This window comes from Hyla sarda, chromosome 8 (genome assembly GCF_029499605.1).
Source record: "Hyla sarda isolate aHylSar1 chromosome 8, aHylSar1.hap1, whole genome shotgun sequence".
NCBI lineage: Eukaryota > Metazoa > Chordata > Amphibia > Anura > Hylidae > Hyla > Hyla sarda.
The window spans coordinates 217,431,643-217,450,138 of record NC_079196.1 but is presented as its reverse complement, the minus strand read 5'-3'; the positions used below and the strand labels follow the sequence as shown (position 1 = coordinate 217,450,138).

The following is an 18,496-nucleotide window of genomic DNA, read 5'->3' as shown; positions in this document are numbered from 1 at the left end:
GGTGGAAAATAATTATTTGGTCACCTACAAACAAGCAAGATTTCTGGCTCTCACAGACCTGTAACTTCTTCAAGAGTCTCCTCTGTCCTCCACTCGTTACCTGTATTAATGGCTCCTGTTTGAACTTGTTATCAGTATAAAAGACACCTGTCCACAACCTCAAACAGTCACACTCCAAACTCCACTATGGCCAAGACCAAAGAGCTGTCGAAGGACACCAGAAACAAAATTGTAGACCTGCACCAGGCTGGGAAGACTGAATCTGCAATAGACAAGCAGCTTGGTGTGAAGAAATCAACTGTGGGAGCAATTATTAGAAAACGGAAGACATACAAGACCACTGATAATCTCCCTCGATCTGGGTCTCCACGCAAGATCTCATCCTGTGGTGTCAAAATTATCACAAGAACGGTGAGCAAAAATCCCATAACCACACGAGGGACCTAGTGAATGACCTGCAGAGAGTTGGGACCAAAGTAACAAAGGCTACCATCAGTAACACACTATGCTGCCAGGGACTCAAATCATGCAGTGCCAGACGTGTCCCCCTGCTTATGCCAGTACATGTCCGGGCCCGTCTGAAGTTTGCTATAGAGCATTTGAATGATCCAGAAGAGTATTGGGAGAATGTCATATGGTCAGATGAAACCAAAGTAGAACTTTTTGGTAAAAACTCAACTCGGAGGAGAAAGAATGCTGAGTGTCATCCAAAGAACACCATACCTACTGTGAAGCATGGGGGTGGAAACATCATTCTTTGGGGCTGTTTTTCTGCAATGGGACCAGGACAACTGATCCGTGTAAAGGAAAGAATGAATGGGGCCATGTATCGTGAGATTTTGAGTGAAAACCTCCTTCCATCAGCACGGGCATTGAAGATGAAACGTAGCTGGGTCTTTCAGCATGACAATGATCCCAAACACACTGCCCGGGCAACGAAGGAGTGGTTTCATAAGAAGCATTTCAAGGTCCTGGAGTGGTCTAGCCAGTCTCCAGATCTCAACCCCATAGAAAACCTTTGGAGGGAGTTGAAAGTCGGTGTTGCCCAGCGACAGCCCCAAAACATCACTGCTCTAGAGGAGATCTGCATGGAGGAATGGCCCATAATACCAGCAACAGTGTGTGAAAACCTTGTGAAGACAGAAAACGTTTGACCTCTGTCATTGCCAACAAAGGGTATATAACAAAGTATTGAGATAAACTTTTCTTATTGACCAAACAATTATTTTCCACTATAATTTGCAAATAAATTCTTTAAAAATCAGACAATGTTATTTTATGGATTTTTTTCTCATTCTGTCTCTCATAGTTGAGGTTATAACCTATGATGATAATTACAGCCTCTCATCTTTTTATATGGGAGAACTTGTAACAATTGGTGGCTGACTAAATACTTTTTTGCCCCACTGTATCTATCTATCTATCTCATATCTATCTCATATCTATCTATCTATCTCATATCTATCTATCTATCATCCACTATATAAAGTGGCAGTGGATGGCATGGATGCCTGAGGTAAGTGGGCATTGTGCCAAGCCACTCGCTGGGCCTTCAATTACACAGGACAATTAGAGGCTGTATTATTTCATTCAGTCTATAAAGAGCGTGGCGGTATAATCGCTGACACAATGTGCTCGCGGGGAACATTACTCTAATCAGCAGGAAGGTCTCCATGTGAATCAAACAATCAGCCTCGGGACACCGCCCCTCCCCCTCCGCCTCGCTCCTCAATGACAGCAACAAAGATCATTTTTATTTTGAAACCTTTATTTCTGTGACTTAAAATTCTGTAAAACACATAAAATAAGACACAACATCCTGTCAATGGTCCCTGAAGAGGTCTAAGTAGAATGTGATGTAAACTGCGGGCACGTTGTATGAGAATGCAGTGCTGAGGTGTGAGGTAGGAGGGGCATCACTGAGGTAGGAGGGGCCTCACTGAGGTAGGAGGGGCCTCACTGAGGTAGGAGGGGCCTCACTGAGCCTTGTAATACTGGATGAAGCCCATAAGCGGCGTCTGTGCCTGAGGATACTGAACCGTCTGATAAATAAACCAATAACCCTTCCCCCCCCCCCCATCACCGCTCGTATGCTGAGATATGGAGGTGACTAGCGACTCTTCTTGGCTTTCGCTTTGTTTCTGTAAATCTTCTCAGTAAACGTCCTGTAAGAGAAGAAGAAAATACATTGATGATATTTACTATATTGACAACACACAGTGATAGCCATAAAGGGCACCCCCTCAGAGACACCAAGACAGAACAAAGGACATAGGGTTAGACTTTGTGTAATGTGCAGGAGAGAGACAGGACTCTGTACCAGCAATCAGTGAGCCTGTGTACCTCCTCCAGAAGTTTTATGCTGTGCCTATAAGGTAAATCAAGGCTTCCCTCTCAGCTCCAACCACCAAAAAAGTTCTTGGCAGCTAGGAAAGAAACAGCAGCTGCACAGCAATGAAGAGGTTATACTAAGCATTGAAATGCTGCTGCTGATGACAAGCTTATGGAGGGGAAAGGGGGGGGGACATTCAGGAGGCAGCACTGTATACATACAAGGGACTTGTGTTCCTACTGCTGTATATACACAATGCGGACAGGATATGAAGACAAATATAAGGGCGGGATATGAGGATGAGTTATGAGGTTAGGATATAAGAACAGGATACGGAGACAGATATAAAGGCAGGATATGAGGACAGGATATGAGGATGAGATATGTGGTCGGGATGTGAGGATGAGATATAAGGACAAGATATGAGGGCGAGATATGAGGACAGGATATAAGCATGGGATATTAGGACAGGATAGGAGGACGGGATATGAGGACGAAATATGAGGACGAAATATGAGAATGAGAGATGAGGACGAGATATGAGGACTGGATATGAGGATGAGATATAAGGATAGGATATGAGGACAAGATATGAGGACAGGATATGAGGACAGGATATGAGGACAGGATAGGAGGACGAAATATGAGGACGAGATATTAGGACGAGATATGAGTATGAGATATAAGGATAAGATATGAGGACAAGATATGAGGACAGGATATGAGGACGGGATATGAGGATGAGATATAAGGACAGGATATGAGGACGGGATATTAGGACGAGATATGAGGTCTGGATATGAGGATGAGATATAAGGACAGGATATGAGGACAGGATATGAGGACGGGATAGGAGGACGAAATATGAGGACGAGATATGAGGACGAGATATGAGGTCTGGATATGAGGACAAGATATGAGGACAAGATATGAGGACGGGATAGGAGGACAAGATATGAGGATGAGATATAAGGACAAGATTTGAGGACAAGAGAGTCATTGTTGCTTTTCCTCACCCAAAAGGTTACAGTAGGAAGACCGGGCATTGTTGGGTACTCTGCTAATTCCATACACATTTAACCCCTATATGACATGTATGACCTACGTAGACATCAGTTGTCACCAGAATCAACATATAAATGATTCTAGTACATATCATGTCCTGGGTAGAAGACTTATCCAGCACGACCTCTGTGAAGGGGCGTATAATTTGCGCTGCTGCTAACACGCTGCTCTGTGTTTATAAACAGCTGGCCAGGATGCGGTGGTGCGGAACGTCATTGGCACAGAGAGGACTGGTGAGGACAGGTCCGGGCCCCTGTGTGTCCCAGGTGGAGGCTTCATTATTCCTCATTAGCTGTGACCTGATGGAGCCGACTTCCATGTAGCAGTGCCAGGTCTGTGTGTGCGCAGCGCTGCGGACGCTGGACACTTATTACGCCTCAGTGACAATCGCTGGCTCAATTTTTATGTGTTTTTTTTTCGCCGGTAATGTTCTGCGGCCGCTTCCTGCATTATCAGCTGCGGAGACGTCGGTGGCGAGACTCACGTGTGCCAGCGTATATATATATATCCTCTTCCTCGGCTGGGTCAGACCTGAGATTTCACGTGTCGCCCATTATTTCTAAAATAATATAATCGCAGCCTAAAAGAAGAAATCCATTATTTCCTCCGCCGCGCCACGTCTTGGTGGTCAGATGAGGACTTAATAGCGATAGAGGAAAAATTGCGTGAGAAATCTAAATTGCCTCTTAAAAATCCATATTTATGACAGTCATTACAATGTACGCCAAACTTGTATTCCGTATTCATTCCTGTTGCTTTGCCTATGTATGTGTCAGTCTTAAAGGGGTATTCCAGGAAAAAAACTTTTATTTATATATCAACTGGCTCCAGAAAGTTAAGCAAATTTGTAAATTACTTCTATTAAAAAATCGTAATCCTTTCAATACTTATGAGCTTCTGAAGTTAAGGTTGTTCTTTTCTGTCTAAGTGATCTCTGATGAGACATGTCTCGGGAACCGCCCAGTTAAAAAGAGGTTTGCTATGGGTATTTGCTTCTAAACTGGGCGTTTCCCGAGACACGTGTCATCAGAGAGCACTTAGACAGAAAAGAACAACCTTAACTTCAGAAGCTCATAAGTACTGAAAGGATTAAGATTTTTTAATAGAAGTAATTTACAGATCTGTTTAACTTTCTGGAACCAGTTGATATATATAAAAAAGTTTTTTCCTGGATAACCCCTTTAACTGTAGTGCTGGAGTTGCATTCGTGCCTACAGCTGTTGCAAAACTACAACCCCCAGGCTTTGGGGGAATTGTAGTTTTGCAACATCTGGAGGTTCGCAGTTTGGAGACCACTGCTATAGTGTAACTCTGCCCCCATAGAAGGCTGTGGACATGTAGGATGCCCATAGAGGGGCCCAGCTTTGGGGGAATTGTAGTTTTGTTTTTGGCTGTCCGGGCATGCTGGGAGCTGTAGTTTTGTAACAGCTGGAGGCACTCTGGTTGGGTAATGCTGCAGGCATAGAAAGAAACACCTACCCTTCAAACAAGATGGCGACTTTGTAGCACAGGGCGACCAGAGCCGAGAGGAGGAGACCGGCCGGGCTGGAGTTCCTGAGGTAGAAACAGAAAGAACATAAAGTGAGAGCGCGGAGTGGAGCGGCCATTATCAAACATTCCGAGATAAGGGGCACATAGCAACATCAACACCGGCGCTGACACCTCTTCACACCTCACTGGAGCTGTAATCTACAAGTAATGTATCTACTGACAACACACATACAATGATGGACACAATTATATTCTTGTACTAGTGGTCCCTCAACATACGATGGTAATTCGTTCCAAACGACCCATCGTTTGTCGAATCCATCGTATGTTGAGGGATCCGTGCAATGTAAAGTATAGGAAGCTGTACTCACCTGTCCCCGCCGCTCCGGACCGCGTCCTCACCGCTCCCGCTGCTGCTCCAGGGGCTCCCGATGCTGTCCCGCTGCTCCGGTGTCTGCTTCGCGATCCTCCGGTGTCTTGCGCATCTTCTGCAGGGTCCGGGCCTCGCTTTCTGGTGACGTTATTACGCTGCTGCGCCGGCACGGCGTGCGGAGCGACGTAATAACGATGCCGGAAAGCGAGGCCCGGACCCTGGAGAAGATGCGCAAGACACCGGAGGATCGCGAAGTGGACCCGGAGCAGCGGGAATAGGTAAGTGAACCTGCTGGGGCACATTACACTGCTATCCGACAGCAGCTTAAGCATTTTGCGCTGTCGGATAGCAGTTAATGCGATGGCCCCGACATATAAAAGCATCGTATGTCGATTTTATCATATATCGAGGCCATCGCAGGTCGGGGGGTTACTGTATATAGGAACAGCATTATAGTAGTTATAGTCTTGTATATAAGAGGCAGTATTATAGTAGTTATATTCTTGTATATAGGAGCAGTATTATAGTAGTTATATTCTTGTATATAGGAGCAGTATTATAGTAGATATATTCTTGTATATAGGAGCAGTATTATAGTAGTTATATTCTTGTATATAGAAGCAGTATTATAGTAGTTATATTCTTGTACATAGGAGCAGTATTATAGTAGTTATATTCTTATATACAGGAGCAGTATTATAGTAGTTATATTCTTGTATATAGGAGCAGTATTATAGTAGTTATATTCCTGTAAATAGGAGGCAGTATTATAGTAGTTATATTCTTGTATATAAGAGCAGTATTATAGTAGTTATATTCTTGTATATAGGAGCAGTATTATAGTAGTTATATTCTTGTATATAGGAGCAGTATTATAGTAGTTATATTCTTGTATATAGGAGCAGTATTATAGTAGTTATATTCTTGTATATAGGAGCAGTATTATAGTAGTTATATTCTTGTATATAGGGGGCAGTATTATAGTAGTTATATTCTTGTATATAAGAGCAGTATTATAGTAGTTATATTCTTGTATATAGGAGCAGTATTATAGTAGTTATATTCTTGTATATAGGAGCAGTATTATAGTAGTTATATTCTTGTATATAGGAGCAGTATTATAGTAGTTATATTCTTGTATATAGGAGCACTATTATAGTAGTTATATTCTTGTATATAGGGGGCAGTATTATAGTAGTTATATTCTTGTATATAAGAGCAGTATTATAGTAGTTATATTCTTGTATATAGGAGCAGTATTATAGTAGTTATATTCTTGTATATAGGAGCAGTATTATAGTAGTTATATTCTTGTATATAGGAGCAGAATTATAGTAGTTATATTCTTGTATATAGGAGCAGTATTATAGTAGTTATATTCTTGTATATAGGAGCAGTATTATAGTAGTTATATTCTTGTATATAGGAGCAGTATTATAGTAGTTATATTCTTGTATATAGGAGCAGTATTATAGTAGTTATATTCTTGTATATAGGAGCAGTATTATAGTAGTTATATTCTTGTATATAGGGGGCAGTATTATAGTACTTATATTATTGTATATAGGAGCAGTATTATAGTAGTTATATTCTTGTATATAGGAGGGAGTATTATAGTAGTTATATTCTTGTATATAGGAGCAGTATTATAGTAGTTATGTTCTTGTATATAGGAGCAGTATTATAGTAGTTATATTCTTGTATATAGGAGCAGTATTATAGTAGTTATATTCTTGTATATAGGAACAGTATTATAGTAGTTATATTCTTGTATATAGGAGGCAGTATTATAGTAGTTATATTCTTGTATATAGGAGCAGTATTATAGTAGTTATATTCATGTATATAGGAGCAGAATTATAGTAGTTATATTCTTGTATATAGGAGCAGTATTATAGTAGTTATATTCTTGTATATAGGGGCAGTGTTATAGTAGTTGTATTCTTGTATATAGGGGCAGTGTTATAGTAGTTATATTCTTGTATATAGGAGGCAGTATTATAGTAGTTATATTCTTGTATATAGGAGGAAGTATTATAGTAGTTATATTCTTGTATATAGGAGGCAGTATTATAGTAGTTATATTCTTGTATATAAGAGGCAGTATTATAGTAGTTATATTCTTATATATAGAAGCAGTATTATAGTAGGTATATTCTTGTATATAGGAGCAGTATTATAGTAGGTATATTCTTGTATATAGGAGCAGTATTATAGTAGTTATATTCTTGTATATAGGAGGCAGTATTGTAGTAGTTATATTCTTGTATATAGGAGCAGTATTATAGTAGTTATATTCTTGTATACAGGAGGCAGTATTATAGTAGTTATATTCTTGTATATAGGAGCAGTATTATAGTAGTTATATTCTTGTATATAGGAGCAGTATTATAGTAGTTATATTCTTGTATATAGGAGCAGTATTATAGTAGTTATATTCTTGTATATAGGAGCAGTATTATAGTAGTTATATTCTTGTATACAGGAGGCAGTATTATAGTAGTTATATTCTTGTATATAGGAGCAGTATTATAGTAGTTATATTCTTGTATATAGGAGCAGTATTATAGTAGATATATTCTTGTATACAGGGGGAAGTATTATAGTAGATATATTCTTGCATACAGGGGGCAGTATTATACACTGCTTAGAAAACAAGAGACCGTGCAGTGTGATTTCTCACAGTAAATGTGCACAGTACAGATATATCACTCACTTTGTAGCCTCAGGGAGAGTAATGATATTAATATCTGCGCTGTTGTGTTCTAGTGAGTAGGAGCCCCTGATATAAAGCTATGAGAAACATTCATCACAGTACATGAGCGCTGAGCACTATTTTTATTCCCCGCCGCTACACAGCTAGAGGGAAGTCTGTGTACTACGTGTCACGACTCCCTACAAGCATCAGACAGAGCGCAAAATACCAGAGGTGATACACCGGACCCGCCGTGACATAAGAAACCAGTCACCGTGCGATTACAACTGGTACTCAACACGACTGGTAATCACATCATACACAACACTTTCCTTATTTAACCTTTATAAAAAAAATATATCAATAAATAAAAAATGTCTGCACGCAATAAAGTGGTGTAGAACTGGCGCAAGCTGTCCCCAATACGAGGGACTGATCTCTACAATGATGGGGGTGATTGTCTATGAGGAAAGTGATTCCCACTATTGTGGTGGATATACATGGACGCTCACCTGACGACTACTTAAAGGGGTATTCCAGGAAAACATTTTATATATATATATATATATATATATATATATATATATATCTCAACTGGCTCCAGAAAGTTAAACAGATTTGTAAATTACTTCTATTAAAAAAAATCTTAATCTTTCTAATAATTATCAGCTGCTGAAGTTGAGTTCTTTTCTGTCTGGCAACAGTGCTCTCTGCTGACATCTCTGCCTGTCTCGGGAACTGCACAGAGTAGAAGAGGTTTACTATGGGGATTTTGCTTCTACTCTGGACAGTTTCTGAGACAGGTGTCATCAGAGAGCACTTAGACATAAAAGAACAACTCAACTTCAGCAGCTCATAAGTTCTGAAAGGATTAATATATATTTTTTTTTTTTATAGAAGTAATTTACCAATCTGTTTAGCTTTCTGGAGCCAGTTGATATATATAAAAAAGTTTTTTTTCCTGGATAACCCCTTTAATGTTGTGTTTCGCAACCAGGGTGCCTCCAGCTGTTGCAAAACTACAACTCCCAGCATGCCCGGACAGCCAAAGGCTGTCCGGGCATGCTGGGAGTTGTAGTTTTGCAACAGCTGGATGCACACTGGTTGGGAAACATACCCAATATACACCCAAAAAATACCCAACACCCTCCTCCCTTGTCCTTTAATATGTATGGGAAAGAGACCCTATTGCTCAATGTGTTCCAACTATAGCAGTGGTCTCCACACTGCAAACCTCCAGATGTTGCAAAACTACAATTCCCCCCAAGGGTGAAGGCTGTCCGGGCATGCTAGGAGTTGTAGTTTTGCAACAGCTGGAGGTACTCCGGATGGGAAATACTGCATTACGCAATGACTAAGCTGCTTCCCCCCCTTACATTCTCATTCTGCGAGGTGAAGAATTGCCGCGCACCGAACGTCTGGCGTTTCGAGTATTTTTAGAGGCCTCGGAAAGATGAAGCCTCCCCGCCTGCCGAGAAGAACAAATAACATTCCCTCAAAAAAGGTAATGAGGTTATGAATCAAATGAAAAAAAGTTTGCTCCTTCCCCGCACCCAGGAGGGAGATCATCTTTTCCGGGAACCATCCATATTGGGCATTACTCACTTTTTTCCTCCGGAGGAGTTTAAAAGAACCAAAAAAAAAAAAAAAAACTTTCATCCGTGACCCAAAGCTGAACAGGAAAAAAAAAATGGCCGCCGAATTCAAAGGGATCCAGAGGTTTAACCCTTTTCTCTGATTGGCCCCAATACAGCGATGAAGACTTTGATGTCCGTTGCGTAGCTGCCGGTGATCCCGGTATTGTATTCTCCCTAACAAGGAGAACAATTCTCCGTCACCCGGATGACCTCCTCCTATCGCGTCCCGGAATTCAAAGGATTCATCAGACTGGAGGTTTTTCCATGTACTTTTAGCTTCACAGAATAACACATTATATTTTTGGTATTTTTATCCCTTAGGGGACACCGCAATTTGTTATTTCATTTTTTGAATTTTTTTTGCTTTTATTTTTCTCCTCGCTTTTTAATAGCCATACGTCTTTCAATGCTTCACCTACAGACCCGTACAAGGCCGGTTTAACACAGAACCAATTGTACTTTGTAATGGCATCACTCGTTTTACCACTAAATCAAAAAAAAAAATTTTTTTTGTGGTGCAAAAAAAAAAATTTTTTTTATTTTGCAACTTTTTGGGGTTTACAATTCCACACAGTGTGGTTTACGGTTAAAGGGATTAGATGCAATTACAACGATGCCCGATTTCTATAGATTATTTTTTTTTTAACTATTTGTAAGACACTGGCCCTGATTTACTAAGAGTGTTGTGTAGTTTTCTTTGTGGGTTTTAATTCCCTTCAATTTTTTACTAAGCTTTCCCAACATTTTGCACTTTTCCCTAATTTTTCTTTCTTTTTTTTTGTTTTGTTTTTTTTACACCTGTTCTGATCTATGATTAGTAAATATGTATATTTTTGGTTAAAATGTTGGGAACACGCCCCCTTTTGGTGACCACGCCCCCTTTTGGTGACCATGCCCCCTTTTCTGGTGTACAACCTGACAAAACATGTTGGGTTTACAATAGTAAAGGAGTATGCATAAAACTGTCCTCTTCTGACCCCTATAACGCTTTTTAGTTTTCCGTATACAGAGATGGATGGGGACTCATTTTTTTAGGCCGTAATCTGTTATTTTTACGTGTACAACTTGTCTTTGGATGGGATTTTTTTTTCACTTTATTCTTTTCTGGTATATGAAGTGACCAAAACATCAGAAATGATGGAATTTAGTATTTTATTACGTTTACGCCCTTGATTGCTGCATCTAAAGGGTTAATGCCAGACATCAGCCCCAGCATTGGTTTATGTCCCAAAAGGACTTACCGGGTATAAGGCACGCTCAGTTTGTGAGCACGCTTCATACATCGCGATTAGGGCAAACATGTATTCTCTGTGTCATCTAAGGGTTAAGGTATCACATTTTTGGATTATGTGTTGTGAAATTTAACAGACTTAAAGGGGTACTCCCGTGGAAAACGTTTTTTTTTAATCAACTGATGTCAGAAAGTTAAACAGATTTGTAAATTACTTATATTAAAAAATCTTAATCCTTTCAGTACTTTTTAGGGGCTGTATACTACAGAGGAAACACTTTACTTTTTAGATTTCGCTGATGTCATGACCACAGTGCTCTCTGCTGACCTCTGCTGTCCATTTTAGGAACTGTCCAGAGCAGCATATGTTTGCTATGGGGATTTTCTCTTGTTCTGGACAGTTCCTAAAATGGACAGCAGAGAGCACTGTGGTCATGACATCAGAGAAATCTAAAAAGTAAAGCATTTCCTCTGTAGTATACAGCCCCTAAAATGTACTGCAAGGATTAAGATTTTTTAATAGAAGTAATTTACAAATCTGTTTAATGTTCTGGCACCAGTTGATTTAAAAAAATAAATAAAATAAAAAAGTTTTCCACGCAAGTACCCCTTTAAATCTCCTTAAAGGGGAACCTGTCACACAGAGCATGCTGTTTCATCTGTGGGCACAATGTCATAGAGTAGGAGGAGTTTAGACAATTGTTATATAGTTTTGTGTGGAAAGATTCAGCAGAACTTAAATTTTTTTTTTTTTTTTTTATTTAATCCCCGTCTATGGTTGGGAGTCCAGTGGGCGGTCCTATCAATAACTGATTGTTAACTTATACAAGTTATACTGAATGTTTCCCCACACAACTATATAACATTTGTTCAGCTCCTTCTGCTCTATAACATGGTGTTCACAGATAAGATGAAACATTCATGTGACAGATTCCCTTTAAGGGTACGTTCACACGGGTAGATCCACAGCGTATTTTACGATGCGTATCCGCTGCTGAAGGACTGCTGTATGGTGCCTTTACATGTGCCTTCTTGGAGCAGCAATACGCAGCTATGAGCAGCCACACTGAAGCGATGTGCGAGTCAGACTAAACATTCATGTGCTTTCCACTCAGCGGGGCCCCAGTGTGTCTGCTACGAGCAGACACACTAAAGCGATGTGTGAGTCAGACGAAACGAGATCAGATGAAACATTCATGTGCTTTCCACTCAGCGGGGCCCCAGTGTGTCTGCTACGAGAAGACACACTGAAGCGATGTACCAGTCGCCGCGCGCATGCGCGGCGACTCGCACATTGCTTCAGTGTGTCTGCTCATAGCTGCGTTTTGCTGCTTCGAGCTGGCACATGTAAAGGCACCATACAGCGGTCCTTCAGCAGTGGATCCGCAGTGTAAAATACTCATGTGAACGTACCCTAAAAGGGGTTTTCCCACCATGAACAGAGTTCAATCTTTCTTACCGCGGCCATGCAGCTGGGTGAGATTAGGGAACCCTAAGGGAATCAACTGGCTCCAGAAAGTTAAACAGATTTGTAAATTACTTCTATTAAAAAATCTTAATCCTTTCAGTACTTATGAGCTGATGAAGTTGAGTGGTTCTTTTCTGTCTAAGTGCTCTTTGATGACACCTGTCTCGGGAACCGCCCAGTTTAGAAGCAAATCCCCATAGCAAACCTCTTCTACTCTGTGCAGTTCCCAAGACAGACTGAGGTGTCAGCAGAGAGCACTGTTGCCAGACAGAAATCAACAACTCAACTTCAGCAGCTGATAATTATTGAAAGGATTAAGATTTTTTAATAGAAGTAATTTACAAATCTGTTTAACTTTCTGGAGCCAGTTGATATATAAAAAAATAATAATTCTGGAATACTCCTTTAAGGGGCCCCGCTGAGTGGAAAGCAGCTTGTTACAAATGTCCTGATAACAGGAGAAAGTTTCTTAAATTCACTTGTACTATTGATCTAGGCAAAGTTGTTGTAATGACAGTGCCTATTGACAGGGGTATTCCAGTTGTTGGAGCCATACTTACCTACCTCAGTTTTTCTCAGCTCCTTCCGATCCCCTGCTACTCACTGTCTGCAAGATAGTGTGGTGTGTGATGTGGGCAGATGGAGTTAACCTAGGGGCAGATGGCATTAACCCCTTGTATCCATGACGCCAGGGCGTGGTTTATCCTCAATACCACCCGAAGGTATATCGCTGGATCGTGGGCTAGGCACGGGGGCAATAATGACTCTGATGCAAAGTTGTGGACAACGGTAGCTTTACTGAGTGACAGATGGTAAAGTCAATACAGTGTAGCCAGGCCCACGGAGGTGACCAGTGACGCCGAGACCTTAAAGGGGTTATCCAGGAAAAAACTTTTTTATATATATCAACTGGCTCCAGAAAGTTAAACAGATTTGTGAATTACTTCTATTAAAAAAAATCTTAATCCTTTCAGTACTTATGAGCTTCTGAAGTTAAGGTTGTTCTTTTCTGTCTAAGTAATCTCTGATGAGATGTGTCTCGGGAACCGCCCAGTTTAGAAGCAAATTCCCATAGCAAACCTCTTCTAAACTGGGTGGATCCCGAGACACGTGTCATCAGAGATTACTTAGACAGAAAAGAACAACCTACACTTCAGAAGCTCATAAGTACTGAAAGAATGAAGATTTTTTAATAGAAGTAATTTACAAATCTGTTTAACTTTCTGGAGCCAGTTGATATAGAAAAAAAAGTTTTTTCCTGAATAACCCCTTTAAGGGCTTGCTGGGACTTGCAGTGGTTTTGGACAATTTAGTGCAGGCCACTCTGACTTGACTTGACTGGAGACAGACTAAGCTGTGACTTTATCTTACTTGTAGACTTGTAGCTTGTGGCTGCAGACTGGACTTGAGGCTCCTATGACTCCAGACTCCTAGACTCAACTGCACCTCAGCAAGGACTCAGGAACTAAGAGAGAGAAGAGACTCCTCCCAGGGCTTTTATGGGGGAGACTTTGGTGGGGTCCCATTGGTCACCCTTAAAGGGGTACTCCGGTGAAAACATTTTTTCCTTTAAATCAATTGGTGCCAGAAAGTTAAACATATTTGTAAATTACTTCTATTGAAAAATCTTAATCCTTCCAGTACTTATTAGCTGCTGAATACTACAGAGGAAATTCCTTTCTTTTTTGGAACACTGATGACATCACGAGCACAGTGCTCTCTGCTGACATCTCTGTCCATTTTAGCAACCGTGCATAGCAGAAGTATGCTAAGGGCAGCATGGTGGCTCAGTGGTTAGCACTGCTGCCTTGCAGTGCTGGGGCCTTGGGTTCAAATCCCACTAAGGACAACAATAAATAAAGACTTATTATTATTATTATAATAACGTCAGCAAAGAGCACTGTGCTCGTGATGCCAGCAGAGAGCTCTGTGTTCCAAAAAGAAAATAATTTCCTCTGTAGTATTCAGCAGCTAATAAGTACAGGAAGGATTAAGATTTTTTAATAGAAGTAATTTACAAATCTGTGTAACTTTCCGGAGCCAGTTGATTTAAAAGAAAAAAGGTTTTCACCGGAGTGCCCCTTTAAGTCAACTGGCAATCACATGACAACTCACATGACAACTGGTGATCACATGTTCACCTGTCTTAAAGATACAACATTCTTCTATACATACCATAGGGGATAATATACAATTACAGTAGAACAGATGCGGGGGGGACTGGCAGGGGACACTGCCGGGATGCTGCCTGACAGGGCAGCAAGGGTACGGGGTAACAACTCCTGTACTGGGCCACCACAATAGGATGTTTGAGCAGGACCTTCCCGCTCAGCCAATCACTGGTCACAGAGGAGTCCTGTCTCAGCCAGTGTTTGCAGGTCCTGTTGGCACAGAGACGAGATGGGCAGTGGGGGGGGTTGGAAGGTGCCAGAGCTGGATCTGCACAGGACCAAGCAACAGAATCTTATTTTTTATACTATTAGAATACCATTTTACGGTGGTTGTTGTTTTTTATTTTTATTTTTTAACAATTTTATGTTATTGGTTTTACAATACAGTGATCCCTCAACTTACAATGGTCTCAACATACAATAGTTTCAACATACAATGGTCTTTTCTTGACCATTGTAACTTGAAACCAGACTCAACATACAATGCTACAGACAGTCCAGATCTGTGAAACGTGTCACGACTGGAGGAACTGACCAATCAGAATGGGCATTTTACTGGTAAATCACCCATATTACTGAAGTGTATGCACTGACTGGCTGTCTGGTAGCGCCCCCTACAGTACAGGGAGAAACTACAAGTTCTGTACTACTCCTTCCCTGTGCCAGGGTTAGCTGCTCCTTTTGGACACCAAGTAAGGGCGGCTCCATTTGAGACACTGTGTACTGTATAGGACCCTGAAGAAGCTCCTGTCCTCTACATAAACCATTGTTTCCCAACCAGGGTGTCTCCAGCTGTTGCAAAACTACAACTCCCAGCATGCCCGGACAGCCAACGGCTGTCCGGGCATGCTGGGAGTTGTAGTTTTGCAATAGCTGGAGGCACCCTGGTTGGTAAACACTGACATAGACAGTGATTGCAGCTCCCAGCAGATCTTTATTACTTTTATATATAAGGATTTGCTTTATCTATATTAGTTATCTACTTATTTTTCTTTAATTCTCACTTTTTCCTATTTTTGGATGACATTTTGGTGGCTTCAGAACCAATTACCAGGTTTCCATAGAATTATGGTCTCAACATACAATGGATTCAACATACAATGGTCGTCCTGGAACCAATTAATATTGTAACTTGAGGGACCACTGTATTGTGACTCCACTATTCACGGGTCATGAAGTTCTTATAGGACAGCGATTTAAGTGATAAGAATGAGGCAGGTAAAATCCTCCCTGATCCGGGACATTGTTTCCTGTATAAATGATGAGGACACATTGGTTCCGCACAGGGTGTGATCTGATTCAGGGGTCACATTCCTCCTCAGAAATTACAGGATTCAGACTCACTACCTGCTATTAACCTCAGTGTCTCATACAATAATCCTTATCAGAGAGCGGTGAGCGTGACTGACCAAGGTGAAGGGGTTCAACTAACCCCCAAAACAAGAGAAAAGTTACAAAAAACAATCATCAGTCCTTGAGTCGTCCTCTTTGGTCAAATCTTAGTTACTGCATATCTGTTTCTGGGAAAGTTGTACATGGAAAAAAAAAAAAAAAGCTATGGGGTTGGCTATATGTGAGGTGCCCCGTCGCTGGAACAGGGTCCTCAGGAGACGTCAATAGACACGAATTGAATGGGGTCTTCTTTTACCCACTTCTTTAGGTGCCCTCTTGAAATGCTGGACAAGGACTATCATGGCCACCATAGAGAACTTATGGCATTGAACCAAGGGCTTGGAGGGCACCTGCCTGGATCCATACTCGCCATCTGCTGTCCTTGGCCTCTTTCTCCCAGCGTCCCATTGGTTACTGTACAGGTTGTATGGTTAATACTGCTCTGGGGAAAGTTTATGTTCTGCACCGTAGTAGGGTGACCATTAGGGTAAGCTTTCTTCTTCCATTTGCTAATCCACTTGAGAAATAAAGAAAAGTCTTCATATGAAGACTAATGAGTAAGAACATCTTCACCAAGCTCAATGACCCTCTATAGCACAAGAATGCCGTAAACTCTTAATATGTCTGCCAGTCCTTTGCAGGTGCAGCTGGATGAAGAGCTCTTCAAAAACCTCATGTACACGACATCCGTGTCCTGGCCTGCTCCACTTGGGGTAATGGTAGGGCCAATAGTTATCTTGTAAGGTCTAGTTCTTGTTTACCGGATCAGTCCCTCACAGTCCAATCATAGTGACCGGGATGATGTGAAGGCCAATGAAGAAAACAAATAATTACAAGCTCTGATGTTATGTTTACAACAGACAACTCGGTTGGACCTACAATTTGGGTAGCAAAATGGGATGAATGGGGTCTAACAATGGCAACTGAGATCGTGTGAGGTCAACGGACTAAACAATCAACCGGTCTAATGTATTTACAGCCAACGACCTGATAAGAACTCACGTGTAATGTTTCCATGGTTAGGTTTTAGTTATACATCTCCCTTCTAGCTCTATCTGTATACTACTGCTATCTCTATGAGATCAGGATATATAGTAGTTATATACCTCCCCTATAGTTCTATCTGTATACTGCTGTTATCTCTAGGGTATCAGGATATATAGTAGTTATACACCTCCCCTCCAGCTCTATCTGTATACTGCTGCTGCTATCTCTATGGGATCAGGATATATAATAGTTATACACCTCCCCTCCAGCTCTATCTCTATAGGATCAGGATATATAGTAGTTATAAACCTCCCCTCCGGCTCTATCTGTATACTGCTGTTGCCATCTCTGCGGGATCAGGATATATAGTAGTTATAAGCCCCCCCTCCCAGCTCTATCCGTATACTGCTCCTAACTCTATAGGATTAGGATATATAGTGGTTATACAACTCCCCTCCAGCTCTATCTGTATACTGCTGCTATATCTATGTAATCAGGATATATGGTAGTTATATACCCCCCCCCCTTTAGCTCTATCTGTATACTGCTACTATCTCCATGGGATGAGGATATTTAGTAGTTATACACCTACTCTACCAGCTCTATCCGTATACTGCTGCTTCTATTTCTAGGGGTTTAAGATATAAAGTAGTTATACACTTCCAATACGGCTCTATCAATAAATATACTGCTGTTATCTCTAAGAGATCAGGATATATAGTAGTTATACAGCTACCCTACACATTCATCTATATACTGCTGCTATTTCTTTGGGATCAGGACATATAATAGTGATAACCTCCCCACCAGCTCTATCTGTATACTGTTGCTGCTACCTCTATTCCCAGAGTGCTTCTTTAATAAGATAGACTGATCTGAAGCATTCTATCTCCTTTCTATCTGTTAACACAAAGACAACTGATTCTTGAAAAGAACATTTCAGTCATGTGACAAATCATTTTGTAGGATTATAATACCATGGAAACAGTCTTCTCAAGGAGGTTGTTAGGCAATAATAGCAACCACTATGGATTAATCAGGTCATCAGGATTGAGATATTATAAGGAGCATTATCAGCAGATAAGCGAGGCATATAGGGTAGAGCTATAAGTTATCTACAGCAGAGGGCCCCTACCCAGTCCCCCAGGCCACCAACAGGCCAGGATTTCAATGTTTCCTTGATCCATTTCAATGGAGTAACTAGAAAAAAAGATGGAATGTTGGTGGGCCGTAAGACTAGGTTGGGGACCACTGATCTACAGGGCAGCAGGTTAAAAACCTACGCTCTAGAGGCAACTCTGAGGAAAAGATAAAAGGAGGTAAGTCTTTGGAGTATGGAGGAAAGTCAAGCAAAGATGGGGAGAACGCACATACTCATCAAAGAAGGTGAGAACATACCACGTAGCAGATGGTAAGATGGTGTGAACAGAACCACAGGTTGGACATCTAGGCTGTAGAGTCAATTCCATAGAAAACCTAAATAAGTCTCAAGTGTGGATGAAACTCAAGCATGGTAAGAACATACATACTCACCAAAGATGGTGGAACATTCTATAGCAGATATAACCTGGTGTGAACTGACCCCAAGGCCTGTAAGGCAATGATGCCAACTGCTGCTTCACCATTGGTGTAGTCCATCTAATTAATGGAGTGC

At 41.0% G+C, this 18,496-nt stretch overlaps 1 protein-coding gene across 2 annotated transcripts in view; it reads right to left on the bottom strand.

Annotated features, from left to right (window-relative positions):
- Nucleotides 1-1,756: 1,756 nt before the first annotated feature.
- PEMT (phosphatidylethanolamine N-methyltransferase) overlaps nucleotides 1,757-18,496 on the bottom strand; it is a 178,088-nt gene continuing 161,348 nt past the window's right edge. For both annotated transcript variants that reach the window (XM_056534109.1, XM_056534110.1), the window contains exons 6-7: nucleotides 4,877-4,951; nucleotides 1,757-2,165 (exon numbers count right to left, since the gene is read on the bottom strand). In XM_056534109.1, coding sequence (XP_056390084.1) covers nucleotides 2,111-2,165; nucleotides 4,877-4,951 — 130 coding nt within the window. In that variant the 3' untranslated portion in view covers nucleotides 1,757-2,110. The remainder of the gene's footprint in view (nucleotides 2,166-4,876; nucleotides 4,952-18,496) is intronic.